The sequence below is a fragment of the Pichia membranifaciens genome (assembly GCF_001661235.1).
Source record: "Pichia membranifaciens NRRL Y-2026 unplaced genomic scaffold PICMEscaffold_1, whole genome shotgun sequence".
NCBI classification, from domain to species: Eukaryota; Fungi; Ascomycota; class Pichiomycetes; order Pichiales; family Pichiaceae; genus Pichia; species Pichia membranifaciens.
Genome location: NW_017566982.1, coordinates 1,964,169 through 1,983,765, shown reverse-complemented (window position 1 = coordinate 1,983,765; position 19,597 = coordinate 1,964,169). Strand labels below are relative to the sequence as shown.

The following is a 19,597-nucleotide window of genomic DNA, read 5'->3' as shown; positions in this document are numbered from 1 at the left end:
GGAACGTCTGTGTGCTGATGCTGGCGCCAGTCGAGCTGTGCCGGGTCGAAGACGGGGGCACAGGGAGGGGGCGTGTGGCACGGCATGTTTGACGCCGGGTGACAGGTGCTGTCAAGGGGTGGAGGGGTGAAAAATGGGGCTCGAGACAAGTGGAGGGGGAAGATGTCGAAAAGAATGTGCTGCAATTGCTGCTGGCTGGCCCTGCTGGCTGGCTGTGCCCTGCGCTGTCCTGCTGCGTCCTGCTGCGTCCTGCGATGTCCTCCAGGCGACACCATGAACGAATTCTAACACCTTTTTCTTGTACAGAACCTTTACGCTTTATTGGGTAACGACGTCTCCGGTGACGAGGAGGAGTTCGTTGCACCAAAGGAGATTGTTGCTCCACAAAAGTCCACCAAGAAGAGTGGCGAGCCACCAAAGGCTGACAAGACCAAGGCCAAGGGCGGCAAGCCTAAGGCATCTGGCAACGAGGCCGGCGTCAGATTCAACAACAAGAACAGAGACAGCGAGGGCCCAGCCACCACCCAGAGAAAGACCGGCAAGGACAAGAAGTTTGACAGACACTCCAGAACCGGCAGAGAGGAGACCGCCAAGGCCGAGCACAACAGATTGGGCGACGAGGCCGAGGCCCAGATCGAGGGCGAGGAGGACGCCGAGGCTGAGATCCAAGAGGCCGTTGCTGCCGGCGAGGAGAAGCCACAGCTGAGATCCGCTGCAGACTTCTTCCAGGAGCTCGAGGCCACCGAGTTCTACAAGACCAAGAAGGTTGCTGCCCCTGCCTCCGACGCCATCAGCGCGGACAAGCTGGTTGTCAAGGTCAGCGAGGACTTCATCCCTTCCACCGCGGAGAAGAAGCTCAAGCAGAAGGCCAAGAAGGAGAAGAAGTTCCTCGACGTCAACATCACCGTCACCGACGGCTACGACAAGCCGGAGAGACCAGAGAGATCCGACTTCCAGAAGGGTCCTGCTGCTTCCCGGAAGCCAAGAGGCGGCAAGAAGTTCGCCGGCAAGCCAAGACCTGCCAAGAAGCCTACCGGCCAGTTCAACGAGCAGAACTTCCCTGCCCTATGAGTCTCTGCGACTCCTCCTCCACTGCGCACCGACGCTCCGTGATGGTTCTTCCACCACCAACACTAACTACTCTCTACCTATATACACCTTTCTTCGTATATACTCTAACCTAGTCACCACTTCTACCCCACCCTGTCACGGACGCTTTTCCTATCTTCCCTGACCTTCCAGTCCGTCACCCAACGTCTTTTCTCCACGTTTTTCCACCCGCTCCTCGGGCTGAAATTTCCCGTTCCGTGCCCCTGTTGCATTTTTCACTTCACCCCCGAGGACACCACAGCGGGTCATTGTGCCCGCCGGAGCGGCAGCGGGCGGTCGTGGAGGAGTAGGTGGTGACTGTGCTATGTTTGTTTGTTGTATCCTGCTGCTGGCGGGCCGGGGAGCCGGGGGACGGCTGGGGGGTGACTGGCAACTGACAAGAGACTGTCCCAGAACCCATCAGCGCCACCAACGTTCCCCGTGCCGTACTCCCCCAACCGCTTCGCCGTCAACGCCGCCAGCAGCACGCCAACCGCCCCGTTTTCCGTGTCCAAAACGAAAGACCAGACACGACCTGCCGAGAGACATCCAGCACGAAAAGTCAGTCGCCGCAGCTTCGATACACATCAGCACAGACACGCACACAGAACACAACCTTGTCGCTCCGTTCCACAACAGCCTCAGAGCCAGACATGTACGCATCCTCCGTCGACACGCCGGGGTCCAACGGCAGCGGCGTCGCCGAAGGAACCCCGAGTGGTATCGCCCACCACGGCGTGTTTGCCGGTAGCCACGTTGGCAGCAACAGCAACAACAACAGCACCGCCACCAGCAGGGGCACCACGCCACAGATCCACAACTTGCTGAACCTCACCAGCTCCGACAGCACCACCGAGAGAAACAACCTCTCGTCAATGTCCCTCCCGCTTTCGTCGAACTCGTACTCGGCGGCCTCGCCCAGTCCGCCACATAACGACACCAACACCGTGAACTCGCTGTCTCCTCCGCCACAGACAGAGAGCAACGACGCGTTTGCCGCCGCTGCAGCTGCGAAGGCCAAGCAGAAGAGAAAGCCCACCAGAAAGCTCTCATCCAACGAGGAGAAAGTCTTGCTTTCGACCTCCTCTCCGGAGGGAATTGCTGCAGCGTCACAAATCACCCCAAATAGAATCGCTAACATCTTGATCAAGGAGGGCCCGCTTCCTATCCGCCACTTGACCGGATACTTGATCCAACAGGTCCCTGCTTTCGGCAATCTTTCTTTGTCCAAGCAGCGGAGGTTGATCATGGCGGCCTTGGAGTCCGGCGACATACTCACGGGCTGCGTCTTTGAGAAGATTGGCTGGGGACAGTGGGAGGCGAAAATCGTAGGCAAGGAATTGGTGAAAATCAAGATTGAAAATAGCTTGAACAATAATAACAACAGTAGTGGCACCAACACCAATGGCAACAGTAACATAAGTACTCCTTCCTTCGCTAATGGCAAAGACAGTGGCCATAATGGTGTCAACAATGTTAGCAGTGGCAATGCAACTTCTGGCAGTACTGCCATTAAGAACCTCGATATCAACAACAACGCACCACCTTCAACTCAAAATATGGACATCGACAGGCAGAGCTTATACAGCAGCAGTGAACACGCACATATATCCCAACAACAGCCAGGCTTCTACCATACTAGCATAAAGTCGGAATCCGCCATTGCCGACCCCAAGCTGAAACCGTCCAAGCTGCTTTCGGATTCTATCCGAAGAGAGTCTATTACCAGCCAATCCAATGACGGAACCTTCAAAGTCCCCACCTCTCCAACTCTGGGTCCAATACAGAACTTGAGAAACTCCTTCAAAAATTACGCAGATATAGATGAGGCAATTGAGTCCTCCTCCGACGACGAGTTCGAAAACGACTACGATGACGAGGACTTCAACTTGAATAACGATTCTGGAGGCTCTCCCCCGGCAATAATGGAGTCCCTTCATAATGGTACCTCCACTGGTACCTCAAACATTGCCATCCCAACGACTGCCACCACAAACAATAGCGCCAATAACAATAAAGGCCTTCCGAACACCTTACCTAAGAACAAAGTACAGAGTATACGTTCACCATCCGTTTCATCATCTCGTCGGCCCTCCTTTGCAGGGATTCTGAAACCAAGGAAGCCGAGATCGTCATTCAACCAACATACGCTGGAAGTAGCCCTCGATGAGGGTCCGTTGGAAAGACGTGAATCAAGAGTATCCTTCTCAAACTCCGCAAGTTTGTCCCGCCAATCATTTTTGAGAACAAATATATCGCCTCGATTGTCAAACAACAATAGTTCTGCTTCGATCCATGACAAGGATAATGAGAACGCAATTGCCGATGACGACGAGGAGGAAGACGGAAATTTCACAGATGAAGAGGACTGGCAAGCAATTGGCCCTTCATCTCTCAGGAAAAATAGACACTTGAGTATAGTGACTCCTCCAACTCCAACTTTATTGGATTCTGCTGCAGGTATTTCTGACAATAAACCAGACTCAAGCAAGACCGACGAGGAAATGGCCGCTATTGCATTGATGGACTTAAAGACTGTTTGACCATATTCATTCATCTTGTCCTTGTTTTTTTTTCCTTTCTCTATCGCTTTCTTCTTCTATTGTATCAGACTCTTTGTTTTTGTCTTTCTATACAGCTTCCATAATGAAACTGGTTTGCTCAAACTGATTCTATACACGTTACATATTTTTAGTCTCTTCCTTTCAATTCTTTCTTTCCCTATCCTTACTATTTTCTACGTATATTTTATTCTGCTTACGCCAAACATTCGGTGCATTTAGGTCATTGACCTTTTTACACCTTTCCGCTCCTTCTTTTATCCGTCACAACATCACTAAAAAAAATTAATTTTATTGCATATTTTATTTAAACTATATGAAAGAATAACAATTAAAACTCAGAAATTGCAACAGCGATGGATTGGACATCGTCGTGAGAGATTGAAACTTTGACGTTCTTGACACCGCTCTTTGAAGCTGCAGTTTGAGCAGCACCAGCCAACTTGACAATTGGGGCCCCCTTATCATCGTGCAAAATCTCAATTTCCTTCAAAGAGGCACCAGCACCCTTAGAATCAACTTCTAAAGACTTGAACACAGCTTCTTTGGCAGACCAAGCACCTGCAAATGAGGATCTTGGGTTTGCAGCAGCATTGCAGTATTTGATTTCTTCAACAGTGAAGTTTCTTTCAATGAAAGTCTCATTGTCAATGTTGATTTCAGAGATCAATTCGACATCAACACCAACACCCTTAGAACCAGCATGTTGTGAAGTCAACTTGCTTAGAATATCGGCAGTTTTACCTGCAGATTCAGAGACATACTTTCCAGCTCTTTGCAATTCCTTGTCGGTGAAAGTGTACTTGTTGGTACCATCCAATGAAACTCTTGCTAATGGATCCAAGTAAACCTTTTGCTCTTGGTCGTCGGTATATGGAGCATGGTCCTTAGCAACAAACATAGTGTTGTTGATAATAGCATTATGGATGTATGCATAAGACTTCTTATGTCTTGAATTAACCTTAGCAGCATAGGATTCATATTCGTCCCTGGACAAAGATGCAAACAAATATTCTGGATGAACAACAACAGCTTGACCACCCTTTTGACCGAAACCAAAAGAGGTAATAGAAACTGCTTTAATGCCGTCTGTTTGAATAGTTCTAGATGGGAACAAAACATATTTGAAATCTTCTAAAATCTTATCAATATTGTCTGCGTTTCTGTTACCTGGAACAGTACCGGAGTTTAGGATTTGAATTGCACCATTCAACATCCATGCACCGGCAGCACCCTTTGGATGACCAGTCAGGTATTTCTGGAAAACACCATAAACTGGGTTACCTTCAGTTCTACCTAAATGTTCCATCATCTTATCAATGGTTGCAGACTCGTTCTTATCGTTGGCCTTAGTAGAGGTACCGTGGAAAGAACAAACCCCCAAATCGTCAACAGTCAAGTTGAATGTTGCTAACGAACCTCTGAGAGGAGCGATTCTTGGATCATTTTTCCAGAATTCATTACCGTAAGACCTTTGAGCATCTTTGATTTGTCTGGTAGCATCTCTTTCAATTTCTTCAGTTCTTTCCTTCAAAAATTCAGTTCTGTCGAATGAAGCATCGGAGGTGGCCAAAGATTCTGCCTCTTCTTGAATGTATTCCAGTTCAGATTCAGTCCAGGCCTTGACCTGTGCAACTCTATTCTTTAATTGTCTGGATCTGTATTTGATATCCATTTTTGTAGAAGTGTACTTGCTTTCACCGTGATATTCCTTGGCAGTGGTTAAGATACCCTTACCTGGTGCTGGAACCGATCTACCAATCTTATCTGTTGCAGTGGAAGTCATTGCAATGATAGCATAGATTGGAACACCCATTTGTAAAGCTAGGGAGGCAGTCATAACAACTTGTATACCTGAACCTTGAGCTTCCATGAAACCATTTCTACTGGTAGTAGCAGGTCTAGACATTTCAGATGGGGTTCTACCATGCGCAAACTCGTCAACAGCATTGGAAGTAGCATTCATATTACCGAACTCATATGAGCCTTCTTCTTGAAAGTCATCATAACCACCAACTAAAACAATTTTAGCCTTACCTGACATGATTGTCTCAACACCGACATCAACGGATTCCAAGGCAGTTGCACATGCACCAACTGGTGTCTTGATTGGACCAGATGATGACAATAGCAACATGTTAACCCATGCAGACATTGTGTTGATAAAAGATTCTTGTAAAATATCATTCTGAACCGGTAAGTCTTTGAATCTATCCTTGAACATACCCTTCAAAGCAGAGACACCACCCATACCAGAACCAGAACAATTACCGACTTCAGAAACGTGAACATACTTGTAGAACTCGTATGGGTCGGTAACACCGGCACTCAATAATGCTTCAACAGTAGCAACCAAAACGTACAAAGTAATTGGATCCACTTGATCGATGATATCATCAGAAATACCATAGTTCTTTGCATTCCAACCAGTTGGAATTTGACCAGCAACTAATCTGTCAAATCTCAATGCCTTAGGGATATACAACTTGGCACCTTTCATGATCTTGACGGTATATTCTTCACCAGATTCATCTGGGAAAATCTCAACTAATTCACCATGTTGTAATTGGTATTGCAGAGCAGTAGGTTTATCAGTGACAAATGGCTCCAGGTCATGTTGAATAACAACTTCTTGAATAAATTCCTTCTTGTTAGGATCATAACCATGGAATAATTCTGGTTCAATCAATCTAATACCAGTGTGCTCCAAAATTTGGTCTTCGTACTTCTTCTTGATATCAATATCAGCAACTGGTTGGCTGGTCTTACTATCAACCCAACCAGTGTATTGCTTACCCTTGATATTACCATTGAAATACTTGATGAAACCCATGATCCAGGCCATTTCAATGCAACCTTCTAAGGAGAACTCACCGTTGGCTTCCATTTCCCATCTAGTTCTAGAGTTACCCCATGGACCGACTTCAGCAAAACCAGTGACAACAGCAACTCTGTCCAAGTCTAACATGCCTTCTAACTCAGGAGCTCTGGACTTGACAGAGGAATAAGATGGTAATTCAGGGAACTCGAACTTCATGTTAGCCTTTGGATCAATGTTAGCTTTGTTGAATGGAGCGTCCGCATTTTCACCGTTAACAACCTTATGTTCAATTGCAGTTTCTATTGAAACAGCTCTTCTAATGTCAGAAGTGTTGTTGATGTCAGTTCTAAGCTCATTAGTAAACTCTCTCAAGTTTTCAATGAATTGTAAACCACCATTCAAATCAGCCATAACTGGACCATCTTCACACATTCTAACAACTTCAGGAGTCATTAAACCTAAAATGTTGAAAGCCATTTCCTTTTGGGAGAAAGTTCTTACACCTAACTTTTCGATACCTTCTGCAATCATGTTGTTACCGGACATTAAACCAGTACCTCTTGTCCAACCAATGACAGCACCACAAATGGTCAAGAAAGATGACCAGGATTCAGAGTGCCATCTGTTGAATAAGGTCTCCAAAGCTAACTTAGATTCGGAGTATAAACCATCAGAACCGAAAGTACCGTGGTTTGGAGATAATGGAAGAATAACTTCAGCAGGTCTAGTTTGAACATTATTAACTCTCTTGTGACTTGCAACTTCTCCTAATAATCTCAACAAGTTGGTCAACATAATTCTGTGAGCCAGTTCAGACTTAGAACCCAGGTTTTCAACCTCAATACCCATTTCAGGAATTGCAGCAAAAGGAATAACATAGTCTAAGTCCCAACCAAGGCCACCCTTCTTGACATCGTCATAAATAAAGTTGACTAAGGCTTCAACATCTTGTTTGGAACCTTGGTTGAATGGAACGACAACCAAAGTGGAACCTGAAGCACCAAATCTGGAGTACAGAGATTGGTAGTATTCAGTGACCTTCTTGGAAAATCTGGAAGTGGTAACAACAACTTTGGCACCACCGGATAATAAGCCTTGCATGACTTCAGCACCGATAGAACCAGCACCAGCACCGGTGATTAAGGCATACTTGCCGTTATAGGAAATACCATTGACAGCTGATTTTTCTAAACCATCCAAAAATGCTGATGATTTAGCCTTATCATAAACCCAAGATCCAAGTCTAGTCTTGCTCTTGATGTGAAGGAATGGAATTGTTTCTGGTGGAATACTAGATGAAACAGGCTTGTTGATTTCATTGAAATCCTTCAATGAAGCAATTTCATCGGTTTCATCACCCTCATCAGATGCGGTATCTAAAATTGAAGTGGTAGTCTTAGAAACTTCAATTTCTGAGTTCTTTCCAACAAATTCAATCAATTGCTTGTATAAAGTTTCAATCTTCAATTGGTTCTCGGATGTGGCTTGCTTAGATAAAGCCTTGTAAACATTAGCCAAATCTTCCTCGATGGTTGGCTTCTCTTCTTTGGTCAAGGCACAACCTTGTGCCATTTCGTAAACATATTGCTCGAACTTCCTACATGCATCCCTTGGAACTTCATCGTAGTTAACGTTACCTTTGACATCAACAGAAGTTTTTGGACCAGTTGGGTAAGAAACATCCTTGTAGACTGGGTTTTGTTTCTTTGTAAGCATCTCGGAACAGTTGTCAATTAATTGCTGACCTAATTTTTTGGCTAGATCATAAGTTTCACCCTTTTCTGTTGGAGTATGGTCAATGTGGTATTGCATGAATTTGATCAGCGTTGGGTTTGCTCTGTTCATGATGTTAATACATTGTGTAACAGTTTCTCTGTCGACAGAAGTCAACTTGCCGAAAATAATGTCAAAGTACATAGATAAGGCATCCTGTCTAGCCCAGTTCCAGTAGGAGTCATAAGTTCTGGCCTTAAGAGGTGAGAAAACTGGTTTAATACCAGAAGCGTAGAACTCACCATGTTCTTCGGCCCACAAGTCCAATTCAGCTTGTAAAACTTTTGAAGCTTCCTTCTCTTTGATAAGAGATCTGTCGCCCTTAGTTAGGTCAAGCTTCAAATATCTTGCTAAAGTTTGCAATTGTTGACGTGCCAATTCCTTTGACTCCTTGGTGACAGCATCTAAGGCAGTTGAATCAATGACAGCACCGCCAGCACCGCCAGAGGCAGCAGCGGATGCAGCAGATGAAAGGGACAAACCTTCGGAAGCAGCATACTTTTGAGTCATTGTGTCGAAGAATGCTTTGGCATCAGCTTCGGTAGCTAATCTTTGAGCTGGTTCGTTCGTTAAGGCATGTAACAAAACGGCGTCTTGTCTACCAGATTGAAAGCCCCATCTCGATTGTAAGTATTTTCTTGCAGCACCAACAGAGAAACCACCAGGCATTTTTGAGGACATCAGTCTAGCGACCAAAGAAGAGGTTTGCTTACCCAAACTTCCATTAAAGGTGTCCTGGAATTGGTCTGCTAACTCTTGTAATGGAGTGTCTTCTGGCTTCTCAGGGGTAGTACCGAATTCTTTACCCAAGTCACCTAGAATTTCATTTTGAACAGTGGACTTACCACCAACCAAGTCCTTGATAGCTTTGGACATTGGAATATCATTCAAGGCCTTCTTCAATTTGTGAGCAACTAGTGTGTGTAAGACCAAGCCAGCGGTGATTGGCTCATCAGCAACATCAGCAACAGGGCCTGAAGCAGCTGGAGCTGGAGCTGGAGCAGCAGCAGCAGCTGGAGCAGCAGCAGCAGCGGCAGCAGCAGGCGCTGGAGTGGCGGCAGCTGGAGCTGGAGCCGGCTCTGGTTCAGCCAAATCAGCAGCATCTGGAGTGTAGTAGATCTCCTTTTGGTCCTTTGAGTAACATAAGACTTCTCTTTGTAAAGACAAAGCAGCGTCGTATGATTCAAATTTGGCTTTAATTGTTCTGGTGGCCATACCAGCTAGAGTTGGGGAAGGCCCGATTTCAACAACTCTTTCGGTGTTGTAGTCTCTCAAGAAGACATCTTGTGTTTCAATCCTGGATTGATATATTGCCCATCCGGCATGATTGTAGATGTTAGTAGCTGATGTTTAAAGATGGGACTTTAACTGTTTGAGAAATACATACCATCTGACAGGCGAAGCAAATTGATAAGCCAAAAGCTCTGTCAAAAGAATGTGGGATAATTCCTGTTGTACCTCTGGTCTCATTGTGATAAATTGAGAAGTTGTAGTTGGAAAGCGAGGAGATGCCAAAGAAGATGTTTTGTAAACAGATTCCAAATGGAAGTGTAAAAAAGTTTAGAAAAGATACAAGAAATGAAGGATACAGGAACCGTTTTGTTATATTTCGAGTTCTCAATCCGGAGATTTTTGTTGGTGCATGCATTTCGTGTCCTCTTAGATGAGACGCGCCGTTTGTTGGGCCTTTGTTGGAAAAGCAGGATGAGAGGTCGCCTGCGCTGAAAAAATAAAATCGAGTGTCAGGGCTCAACAAATTGCTTTGTTTTCTCAATCCGTGTTAATCATACAGGCGTAAGGAAGAGGTTAAATGAAATAGACTAAACATATAAAGTAAACATAAGCGTAAATTCTTAGAAAGTAGTATTAGTAGTCCGGTATATACAATGCAAAGTAATTTAGAGTGTAGGGCACATTTTTACCCTTGGTTAGGTAGCCAAGCTCTCTTTTTTATCCAAAGGAACTGTGTGAAACTCGATGCTGCTCTCTGCCTTGTTTGCAGATGTGCCTTCTCTCAGAACGTCGAGTTCGACATTGTGAGAGTCGGCACTTGCGTCGGTGTCCTCCAGCGAAACTCTTTCTTGTAACTGGTTACGGGCTTCTTCGAACAAGCGGGCTGCTTCCGCATCACTTAGCTCGTTCTTCTTTTTGTTCTTGACGTGGTACATTGGGTTCAACTTTCTCAAAGTTAGCGACTTGCAGAATGGTAAGTGGCCCCTCTTTTCCTCGAAAAGCATCAAACCTAGGGTGACAATGAGGGCAAGCCAGTAGAGGTTGTAGGCTAAAATCGACCCGTAGGTAGCAGTATTTTGCCAGCCGAGTAAGGAGTTGAAGACATCCCAACCTTCGTCTATGAGCGGGTTGCAGCAGTTGACGTGCCAGACAGTTTTGTGGATGTTGTATGTGCCTGGTCCGGAACCATTTTCGGCTGCATCACCTCCGGTCTGGAGGTTGAACACGTAGTTTTCGAAGAACCAGACACCTCTGGAGAACAAACCGGCGGAAATCAAGTACAAGATGGCGGTGGAGATACAGAGGAAGATCTGTAGCGAGATGGCGGAACCACCGTAGTACATGAAGCCACCGACGAGGGCGCCGGCAAACAAACCACAGACGACAGGTAGCGGGAACGACTTTGCGGAGGACCCGATACCGACACCACCGACGAAGACAACGGCTTCTAGACCTTCTCTAAGGGTGGTGATGAAGGGCAAAATGAACATGGAGTATCTCTTGACAATGTAGCCACACTTCATTCTCTCACTCTTCTTCTCTGGCGGGGTCACAAGCGATCTGGCAATCTTGACTCTCCACTTGGCCTGCATCTTGTTGACTCTAAGCATGGCAATACCCATCATCGTGATCAAAATGGTTGCAATCATGCACATGATACCCTCGTATAAGTCTTCTGTTTTGGACCAGATATCGTTCTTCAACGAGTAGTAGGCTCCGATGAACGCACAACCGATAGCCAAACAAATGAAGATACCGCCAAACGTTCCAAACCAAATTTGGCGAACCAACTTCTTGGTCACAGCTGGGTTCTTGTTACCGATACTCTGTTTGACGAACGCTAGAAGGACGGAGACGACGATGACGGCCTCCAACGCTTCTCTGAAGACCACGAAGAAGATCTGCACATTGAAAATGTCGTTCATCTTTACGTGAGCCTATCTTGGTGTTTCCTTTGGCGAAAAAGCAGGGGGTTGGGGAAGCTATTAGCTCTGTTTCTATACTCCAAAGAAGCTGCCAGGGGATGCAACGGAATACACAAGCCAAGATGTACCAAATGCCAGTGTTTTAGATCGTAAAACAGTGTGACAAAAAAATTTTACGCTAATAGCAATGTCAAAAAGCATGAGCTGCATGAAAAGAGGAGACCCCCCAAATTCGCTTTTCCTTGCAGAAAAAGCTGCATAGACTCCTCCGTGAGGAGGGCCACCCGGCAGCCTGCTTTTCCGGCCGGAGCTGCCTCTCTCCTGGCCGACCCTGCCTCCCGCCGGCAGTCCTGCGACTCCACTACACTGTGTCGGTATACACCGAGGAAGACAACAAGCTCGTGTGACACACCCTCAGAGGAATGCGTCTCCACACTGTCGATGTGAGCTACTCCGGCGAGGTGCATGCCCTCTGATAAGAGAGACGTCTGCATCTACACGCCCCTACACAATCTGGCGGTGTGCCTTATCTCAGCCCGTTAAGCTTCGTTTGACACATGTGCTGCCCTGGATCCCCGGACAGTACTCGACCAGTGGCTGCTTTATAAACTGCAATCGGCAGCCTGCCAAGCCTGCGTCCATCGCAGCAGGCCCTGCTCCTCTGCCCGTTAGCTCGGATATTTCTGGAGCTACCCCGTGCGCTGGGTCCTTGCGGGTCTTTCTCGCCTTCCTGTTGGCCAGCGGGGCACCCGAGACAACGCCACAGCCCACAGCCTCCCGTGGCGTTGCGTGGCGCAGGCGCCGTCGCGGTCGGACGTACCGGTGTGGCTGGTGGGTAGGTCGATCGACCCAGGAGCCGTGGGGCGGGGCAACGATTACGACAGCAGCCGTGTGGCCCTCCCTTGCCCCCACTCTTGCCTTGCCTCGGAGATGAGCCAACAATGGCCGGCGGCGGAAGCTTCTCGCAGGTCAGGCTATTGCACTTCCCCGGCACCACGGAACGGTAGGTCGATGCACACGGCTCATGACCAGTCCTGGCCCATGCGCCATATAAAAAGATATGTCTGCACACTGGCTGCCCAGTCGTTTTGGTGGCTCCTCTGGCAGTCGTAGCCATTCAGAAAATACAGTTTCTCAACCAACAAAAAACAAAATGGCTACTATTGAACAAGTGCTAGACCCCAACAACACCACGCAAGCCCAGGTGCCCGGCACGGCACCAACTTCAGGCGTCTCGCAGACAGCAGCAGGCGGCTCGTCGGACTTGCTCAGCTACCAGTTCCCGGACTCAACGAACTTGGTGATCGAGCGCTACCACAAGTACATCAAGTTAATCCACTCGATTGAGAACTTTGCCGAGGGCTATCGCCAGATTGCGGCGTCGACTGTGAAGCAGTACGAGTCGCTGAACAAGTCGGTGACGACTGGTATGCCCAACTTTGAGGTGAGCGGAGACGAGGAGGGCGCCACCAAGGTCAGCGGCTCAGCAAAGCTGGGCAACTCTGCGCAGCCCGAGGGTGTCGACGGGGCATCGATCACCAGTGCCGACGCCGGGTCCCCAGCGGACTTGAACACCTTCTTGGCTGTGATGCGGAAGAAGTTGGGCGACGGCTACACGCGTTCGATGGATTTCCAGACCAAGGTGCAGACCCAGATCCTGCCAGACTTGAAGCACTTGGAGGCCGAGATCGACAAAAAGCAGAAGGAGTACGCCTCGTTCTCCCACGCAGAGGAGAAGGACCTGAGCCAGTTGAGAAGCGGCTCGGCCAAGCTTACGCAGACGCTTGACTCGGCTGTCCAGGAGTTTGAGCGTGGCGTCCACGCAAAGAACCGTTCAGACTATAAGAAGGACCCATACCTTGTGAAGAAAAACTTGTTGCGGGACGCAGCACTGCAAGTCAAGGCAGAAAACAACAGAATCGAGTTTCTTGCCAGCAGTGAAACCGCTCTCCGTGCTGCCGAGGCTAGAATCCTCCTCGAATTGAGAAGATTGTTTGATTTGTTAACCCAGTTCATTGATTACAGCTACGGGGGAACCGTTCAGTCGTTTGACACCTTACGTGACGTCTTGAACAGAGTCCCTGAGGATTTGGAATGGTCTAACTTTGTCTCCAGAAACAGGCAATACTTGATCACAGCCAACGCCGTTGATGACACAGTCTCCAATCCAATGAGCAACCTTTCCCTCTCTTCGGCCCCAGCCTCGGCAAGAAGCAACTATGCCCAAGCCGCCGTCTCGGACAATTCCTTCAAGAGAAACTTGGAAGATGTTACGTTCCGTAATAACGCGCATCCAAGTACCCGCCCAGTTTTAGAGGGCGTTCTTGCTCGTAAAGAAACTACCCTGGGTCTGGCTGGTAAATACAATTCTTACTACTTTGTTATCTCTCCGGCCGGATACTTTTATGGCTTCCCTTCGAGAAGTATCGACTCATTTCAACCAAACTTAGTGTTGTACATCCCTGACTGTGAGACCAAAATTAGAAACTCCTCTAGCGGTCAATTTTCCTTTAGTCTGAGAGGCAAAGACCTATCGAATGTGGTACCAATGCCGAAGAAGAAGTACGTCTTCAAGGCAAGCTCAGCCGAAGATTTCGATACATGGTGGAAGGTGATTTCCAATTACAGCGGGGAAGTTCAATCACCTAGTGCTCTTTCGAGTGACGGATCTGACCTGGAGTAGTCTCTTTTTCTGAAACCATAACAAGATTTTTTTATCAACTAGTGTACAATTTATAAACAGCGTAGCGTGCTTGTGTAATATTAATGCCCAAATTAAATAACTTACAAGGATTTTTAAGATGTATTGGAAAGGTAAATATGTATTGTGTGAAAAAAAAAACAGCGGTAAGTAATTACACGAGAAAAAGTTGATGAGAAGCCAAATAGAAACGAGTCAAATTTAGAAAATATAATAAAATAATAATAAATTAGGGTAAAATGGGGGTGGTTAGAGTTATGATAACACGGTGTGAACTGAAATTCAGACTGAATAGTAAAAAGAATAAGAGGGTAAAGGGAGATTAAAAGAAGGAAAGCAACAAATCCAGTAAGTATTCAGTTGATAGTAATAGTTATCACAAGCTAAATCAATTAATAAAACATGAGACTCAAAAGTATTGGCACGTTGGATAGTGTTAACTATTTTTCAGTCTTTTTTGTCGCTGGCTTGTCAATCTCAGCTCATCAATGGTTTCTCGAACCAACAACACCACCAACAACGGCAGCAACAATCACACAAATCAAAATAACACAGACCCAGAAAAGAATCCATCTCCATTTTCTTCCCTTCTTGGCATGGTCTCTTGCCTTTATGACATTAGCATCACCACGCTCAAGTTGGCCTTGGGCAACATTGATATGCTGATTGGCAGAATCAATGACTTCCTCTTGTTGAAACACCAATTCTTGTAAATCATTCAAGAGTTCGTTCAATTCAGCAGTAAGTTGAACAGCACGTAACACTTCTTGATGTCTTGCCTTCACTTCGTCGAGAACAGCAATAGCTTCTCCCTTACGGTTGGCCATTGCTATAGCTTCATCGAACACTTGTTGGTCCCCAATCTGGTCAACGAACTGCCGTGCTTCATTGTATGTAGCGTCTGGATTCACAATTTGATATTGCTCAATGGCCTTGTTCTGGTTAGACTGACGGTAGCCGTCGTCTACTTTGGCAAATCTTTGAATGGCATTACGGAATTGGTTACGGATGTTTTCAGTCTGTTGTTCTTTATCTTTGTCACCGCCGCATGATGTGAAAAGATCTTCAAGTTTTGGCTTGATTTCAAGTGACTGTGTGGACCTGAGGTTGGAAGTGGCACTATCAATTTGGGCTTTGATTGCATCTAACTCTTCTGCACTAACGGCGTTCAAGGCACTTACCTGCAAACGTTCGAGTTGGTTGATAAGGCCGTTGTAATCGTTGAGGTCATCTTTCAAAACTTGAATTTTAGTGAAAAAATCATCGCCTTTTGCTCCCCCTGGTTGGGAGACATCATTCATTTCATATGCTTCATCGTTGGCATACGGGTTATTGGATGCGTAGTGGTTGTTGTCGGCGTCTGCTGGGGCGCCATAAGGATTGGTTGGTTCCGCGGTGTATGCATTGCCGTCGTCAGTTGCATAGGGGTTTCCTGTGTCCGTTGCGTAAGGATTGTACTGGAGTGAAAAAACAGCGTAATGTTAGTAAACTGAGTCAGTCAAGCAAGCGAGCTCATTCGTCATAAAAAGGAATTGATACTTACACTCATTGTGCTTTATTGTAAGATTTTCGGGAACAATTCAACTAAGATTACCAATGCTGCACAAGGTGTAGCTTCTCAAAGATATTGGTGGGCCTGTTAGTACAAAAGCAGGTAGTGGCACCTTTCAATAACTCTTGAAATTGAAAATTGGCGACAGACTATTTTCGTTTATACGAGGTCGGATAATATGAGGAAAGGGAGAGGGGGTATTGGGTGCTTGACTTTATGTAACCACTTGAAATTCTAACGAGCCAAAGATCAGGGTGTTGGAGTCGACGTGCGTATGTTCAATTAAAAGAGAGCGCTGCAGCAGGGCGTGTAGCGGGAGCTCGAAGACGGATTCAACTTCATGTGGGCCGTTGCCAACTCCAACTCATTTTACTACTCGCAATCGCCTGGCAGCAAAAAAAAAAGTTCCTCGTCACCGTAAGCGACAGCATAGAGCTACACAAAAGCATGAAAAAATGTAAACAGAAGAGAGCAGAAAACCAAATAGTGCTTATGTCAGCAGCTTAAGCTTTGTTGCATCCGTGCACCGGATAAAAACCGGATTTTGATTATTTTTTCACCCCTGCATCATGGAAAATAGTCTCAAATCATGTCATAATTCTTCGGGTCGGTCTCAGATAGCAGTTTTTCCTTTTGTGGAGTGTTTGAAAAATCTTTTACTTCTTACTCTTGCCTGTGGCTTTTACTCTATCACGCCCCTTTTTTCGATTTACTTTTAAGCAGGACACCCACCACAACGATGCCTGAAAAGAGAGACAAGGATGCAGAGTCTTTGGACCATACCGGAACGAGAAAGAAGATATCGATCAAACAGACCCCTGAGGAGGAGGCCAAAGCTGTTGAGTATTTCCAATCGCATGTATTTGAACCCACTTTTAAAACACAACTGACTGAGAATATCAAATTTTCCCAACCTTTCCGTTGGGGGACGATCAAAAATTTAATCTCTGACGATCTTTTGCGTAACGTAAGGAAAGAGATAATGGCTGAGATTGAGTTCACCAAGAAAGAGACGGACATCTACAAGGTTTTCCAGTCCGGGGATTTGGCAAACCTCTCGGCCATGCCGGCAGACTTGCTAGCGCGCTTGCCAAGTGTGTACAAGCTACGGTCTGCCATCTATTCGGAGACGTTCCGTTCTTTCATGTCGGACATTACGGGCTGCGGGAAATTGAGTGGAATCAAAACAGACTTGTCCATACAGCTCTACACGAAAGGCTGTCACTTGTTGACGCACGACGACGTCATCGGCTCGCGTCGGGTCTCCTTCATTCTCTACATGCCGGACCCGGACACCCATTGGAAGCCGCACTACGGAGGTGCGTTGCAGTTGTTCGACTCTCTTGTCCCCAACGTCCCACAGTCGGACGTCCACTCGAAGCTAGTTCCTGGCTTTAACCAGATTGCATTTTTCACCGTGCAACCGGGCCTCTCGTTCCATGCTGTTGAGGAGGTGAAGGTGGACAGACAGAGGTTGTCCCTGCAGGGCTGGTTTCACATTCCTCAGGAGGGGGAAGACGGGTTCATTCCAGGAGAGCAGGAGCAGACGGAGCGGAAGTCAACACTTCAACAGCTAGAATCAAAGGAGTTGAGGGAGTACGATTTCCCCAAGCTGAAGTTTGCGCAGATCCCAAACGCCATTTCGGCCAAAAACGCAGACCACCTCGTGTTCAGCGACGCTGACAGGGAGTATCTCTCCAAATACATCAATCCGTACCTGTTGACCGTCGAGTCTACTACCAGGTTGGCGAAAATCTTCAATGAAGAGTCTGTTGTCGACATCCTGTCGTTCTTGAACGAAGAATACGAGTCTTTGCTGAAAACGCAGATGAAAAACCTTGAGATCAACGAGTTCCCACCGATGCCACAAAGCCAGTCGCAAGTTCAGTCCCTCTTTCCGTGGAAACTCGCGATTCCGTGCCACAAGCAGAGATACATGTACATTGACGGGTCGGAGTACGAGGATATCGGGACGGCGGGAAGCATCGCCATAGCAAACAAGGTGAAAAGCAGCTCTAACGCTTCCAACTTCGACTTGACTGCTCAGATACTCCGTCTGCAGAGCCAAGTGCCGAGCACAGAGTACGTGAAATCCATCGAGGACAACCCGAACTCGACCACCGTGGCCGAGGTCAGTGCAAAGCTCTGCGACTTGGCGTCGATGTTCAAGAGCAGGGCGTTCCGCAAGTGGCTGAGCAAGATCACCGAGCTCAAGCTTGTCAAGGACAACGTTCTGGTGCGGCGGTTCAGGCCAGGCCAGGACTTCATCCTTGCTACCAAGAGCACCGGCGATGACAACGACGACGACAACGACGACCAGACGATGGACGGCCTGCTCGAGGCCACCATGAGTCTCACGCCAAGCCACGGGTGGGAGAACGGGGAGTGGGGTGCGTACGAGTTATGTCTGGTGGACGACGACGCGGCAACCGCCAACGCTGCCGAGGAAGGCCTGAACGAGGACGAGGCTGCCATCTACAGGACTGCGGACCAGGACAGCGTGGTCTACGAGAACCAGGCCTGCTGGAACAAGCTCTCCCTCATGTACCGGGACCCCTCGGTGATGAAGTTTGTCAAGTACGTCAGTTTCGACGCCCCCGGGTGCAGATGGGACATTAACTGTGCGTGGAAGTGCGTAGACGAATCCGAAGAGAAATGATGCCGCCGCCTGAGTAGCGCTTGCATCCCAATTAGACTCTGATTAGCTCTTGATAGTGAAGATAGATAGACAATAACGAAACGATTTAATGACCTTATGGCGTGAGCGGGGCAGAATACGGCCAGCAGTGTCGGGGTAACGCACACAAGTAATTGCCGAAAGACGTATAGCCGAACCCGAGTTATGCCCACGCTTTCGGTTCGGCGCAACCGACTCGTCGGCGTTAGCGTCCTCGGAGTGCAAAGAGGGTGTAGTGGACCCCGGGCAACAGGGACTTTTCTCGCCTCCCGGAGTTGGCTCAAACGGGTTGCGCACGCCGAGCGCCGAACAACCAGCGCCGGGGGTGGGCTGTAGGCGGCAGACTGGCGGCACAGCGACCCGGCGTAGCCTCTGGCGGAGGGGTCCGGCTACGCTGGGCTCGACCGGCACCTTAGTGCTTTCTGTGCCAGTAAGGGTAGGGTGGCTAGGGTCTAGTTCGGTGGCAGACAGCACGAGTGGTCTTTGGGGCGCAAAGGTGGTTCCAGCAAGACACAGAAAGAGGTAATTACGATTGGGAGGATGTGTGGGGGCAACGGCACAATCGGCGGGTGTTAAAAAGGAAACTGGAGGTGGGAGGGCGGTGCGGCTGAGGGCAATTTTAGCGGCTGCACATCTGGGGCTGCGAACCGCCTCGGGCACCACGAGCAGATTAGCATCAGCAGGATGGGATGGGAAGGATACAGAAGAAAAGCTGCGGGACAATAGCCGTTGTGAGGGACGGGCGGGCAAACTGTGGAGTCTTTTTCTGTTGGTCGGTAGGTTGATCGGTCGATCTGTGATCGGTGCTCGCAGCAGAAACATACGTTTGGGCGCCAGAAAACTCGGAGCAGGATAGGGTGGGCAGCGGATCGAGCGTCTGGACCCGTGGGCCATCTAGTACGATCGCTGCGCATGGAATTGTGCCTGCACATGTGGTGTTGGTGGCACAGCCAACATCGGTGTGCATGTGTGTATAGAGCGTATGAATGTGTGCTACGTTTGCGTGCTAGCCAAAGATTAAATCAAATACAAAAAAATCTGAGAAGAACCAGTTAGAAAAGCCGAGAACTATAGAAAGGAAAAGTATAGAGAATGTAGAGGGAGATAGCAAAAGATGGGTAAAACGCCTCGCAGGAATATGATTGGCAAAAAACTTGGAATTTTGGAATTAAAAGGGGGTATGGAAAATCAAATAAATGTGAAAAGAAAAGAGCCTGGCAAACTAGAAGTAGGAAACAAAACAGAAGGGGAAGAACAAAATGTAT

At 47.6% G+C, this 19,597-nt stretch overlaps 7 protein-coding genes across 7 annotated transcripts; 4 read left to right on the top strand and 3 right to left on the bottom strand.

Moving 5' to 3' along the window:
• Window positions 1-174: 174 nt before the first annotated feature.
• Window positions 175-1,071, top strand: PICMEDRAFT_9731 (hypothetical protein; the record flags this gene model as incomplete). The annotated part of the gene is made up of 2 exons (XM_019165130.1): window positions 175-246; window positions 307-1,071. The coding sequence occupies 2 exons, from the start codon at window positions 175-177 to the stop codon at window positions 1,069-1,071; spliced, it is 837 nt and encodes a 278-aa protein (XP_019020366.1).
• A 555-nt stretch (window positions 1,072-1,626) lies between these two features.
• On the top strand, window positions 1,627-4,057 carry PICMEDRAFT_98247 (hypothetical protein). The gene has a single exon (XM_019165134.1). The coding sequence runs from the start codon at window positions 1,743-1,745 to the stop codon at window positions 3,630-3,632; it is 1,890 nt and encodes a 629-aa protein (XP_019020365.1). The 5' UTR covers window positions 1,627-1,742; the 3' UTR covers window positions 3,633-4,057.
• PICMEDRAFT_14718 (hypothetical protein) lies at window positions 3,945-9,779 on the bottom strand. Its single transcript, XM_019160497.1, has 2 exons — window positions 9,632-9,779; window positions 3,945-9,541 (listed from the first exon to the last, which is right to left on the bottom strand). Exons 1-2 carry the CDS (start codon window positions 9,712-9,714, stop codon window positions 3,982-3,984), a joined length of 5,643 nt encoding a protein of 1,880 aa, XP_019020364.1. The 5' UTR covers window positions 9,715-9,779; the 3' UTR covers window positions 3,945-3,981.
• A 393-nt stretch (window positions 9,780-10,172) lies between these two features.
• On the bottom strand, window positions 10,173-11,402 carry PICMEDRAFT_9728 (hypothetical protein; the record flags this gene model as incomplete). Its single annotated transcript, XM_019165129.1, has 1 exon — window positions 10,173-11,402. The coding sequence occupies one exon, from the start codon at window positions 11,400-11,402 to the stop codon at window positions 10,173-10,175; it is 1,230 nt and encodes a 409-aa protein (XP_019020363.1).
• A 1,153-nt stretch (window positions 11,403-12,555) lies between these two features.
• PICMEDRAFT_70805 (hypothetical protein) lies at window positions 12,556-14,085 on the top strand (the record flags this gene model as incomplete). Its single annotated transcript, XM_019163746.1, has 1 exon — window positions 12,556-14,085. The coding sequence occupies one exon, from the start codon at window positions 12,556-12,558 to the stop codon at window positions 14,083-14,085; it is 1,530 nt and encodes a 509-aa protein (XP_019020362.1).
• A 503-nt stretch (window positions 14,086-14,588) lies between these two features.
• PICMEDRAFT_9726 (hypothetical protein) lies at window positions 14,589-15,652 on the bottom strand (the record flags this gene model as incomplete). The annotated part of the gene is made up of 2 exons (XM_019165127.1): window positions 14,589-15,560; window positions 15,647-15,652. The coding sequence occupies 2 exons, from the start codon at window positions 15,650-15,652 to the stop codon at window positions 14,589-14,591; spliced, it is 978 nt and encodes a 325-aa protein (XP_019020361.1).
• Window positions 15,653-16,394: 742 nt separating this feature from the next.
• On the top strand, window positions 16,395-18,314 carry PICMEDRAFT_70803 (hypothetical protein; the record flags this gene model as incomplete). Its single annotated transcript, XM_019163745.1, has 1 exon — window positions 16,395-18,314. One exon carries the CDS (start codon window positions 16,395-16,397, stop codon window positions 18,312-18,314), a length of 1,920 nt encoding a protein of 639 aa, XP_019020360.1.
• Between the last annotated feature and the right edge of the window lie 1,283 nt (window positions 18,315-19,597).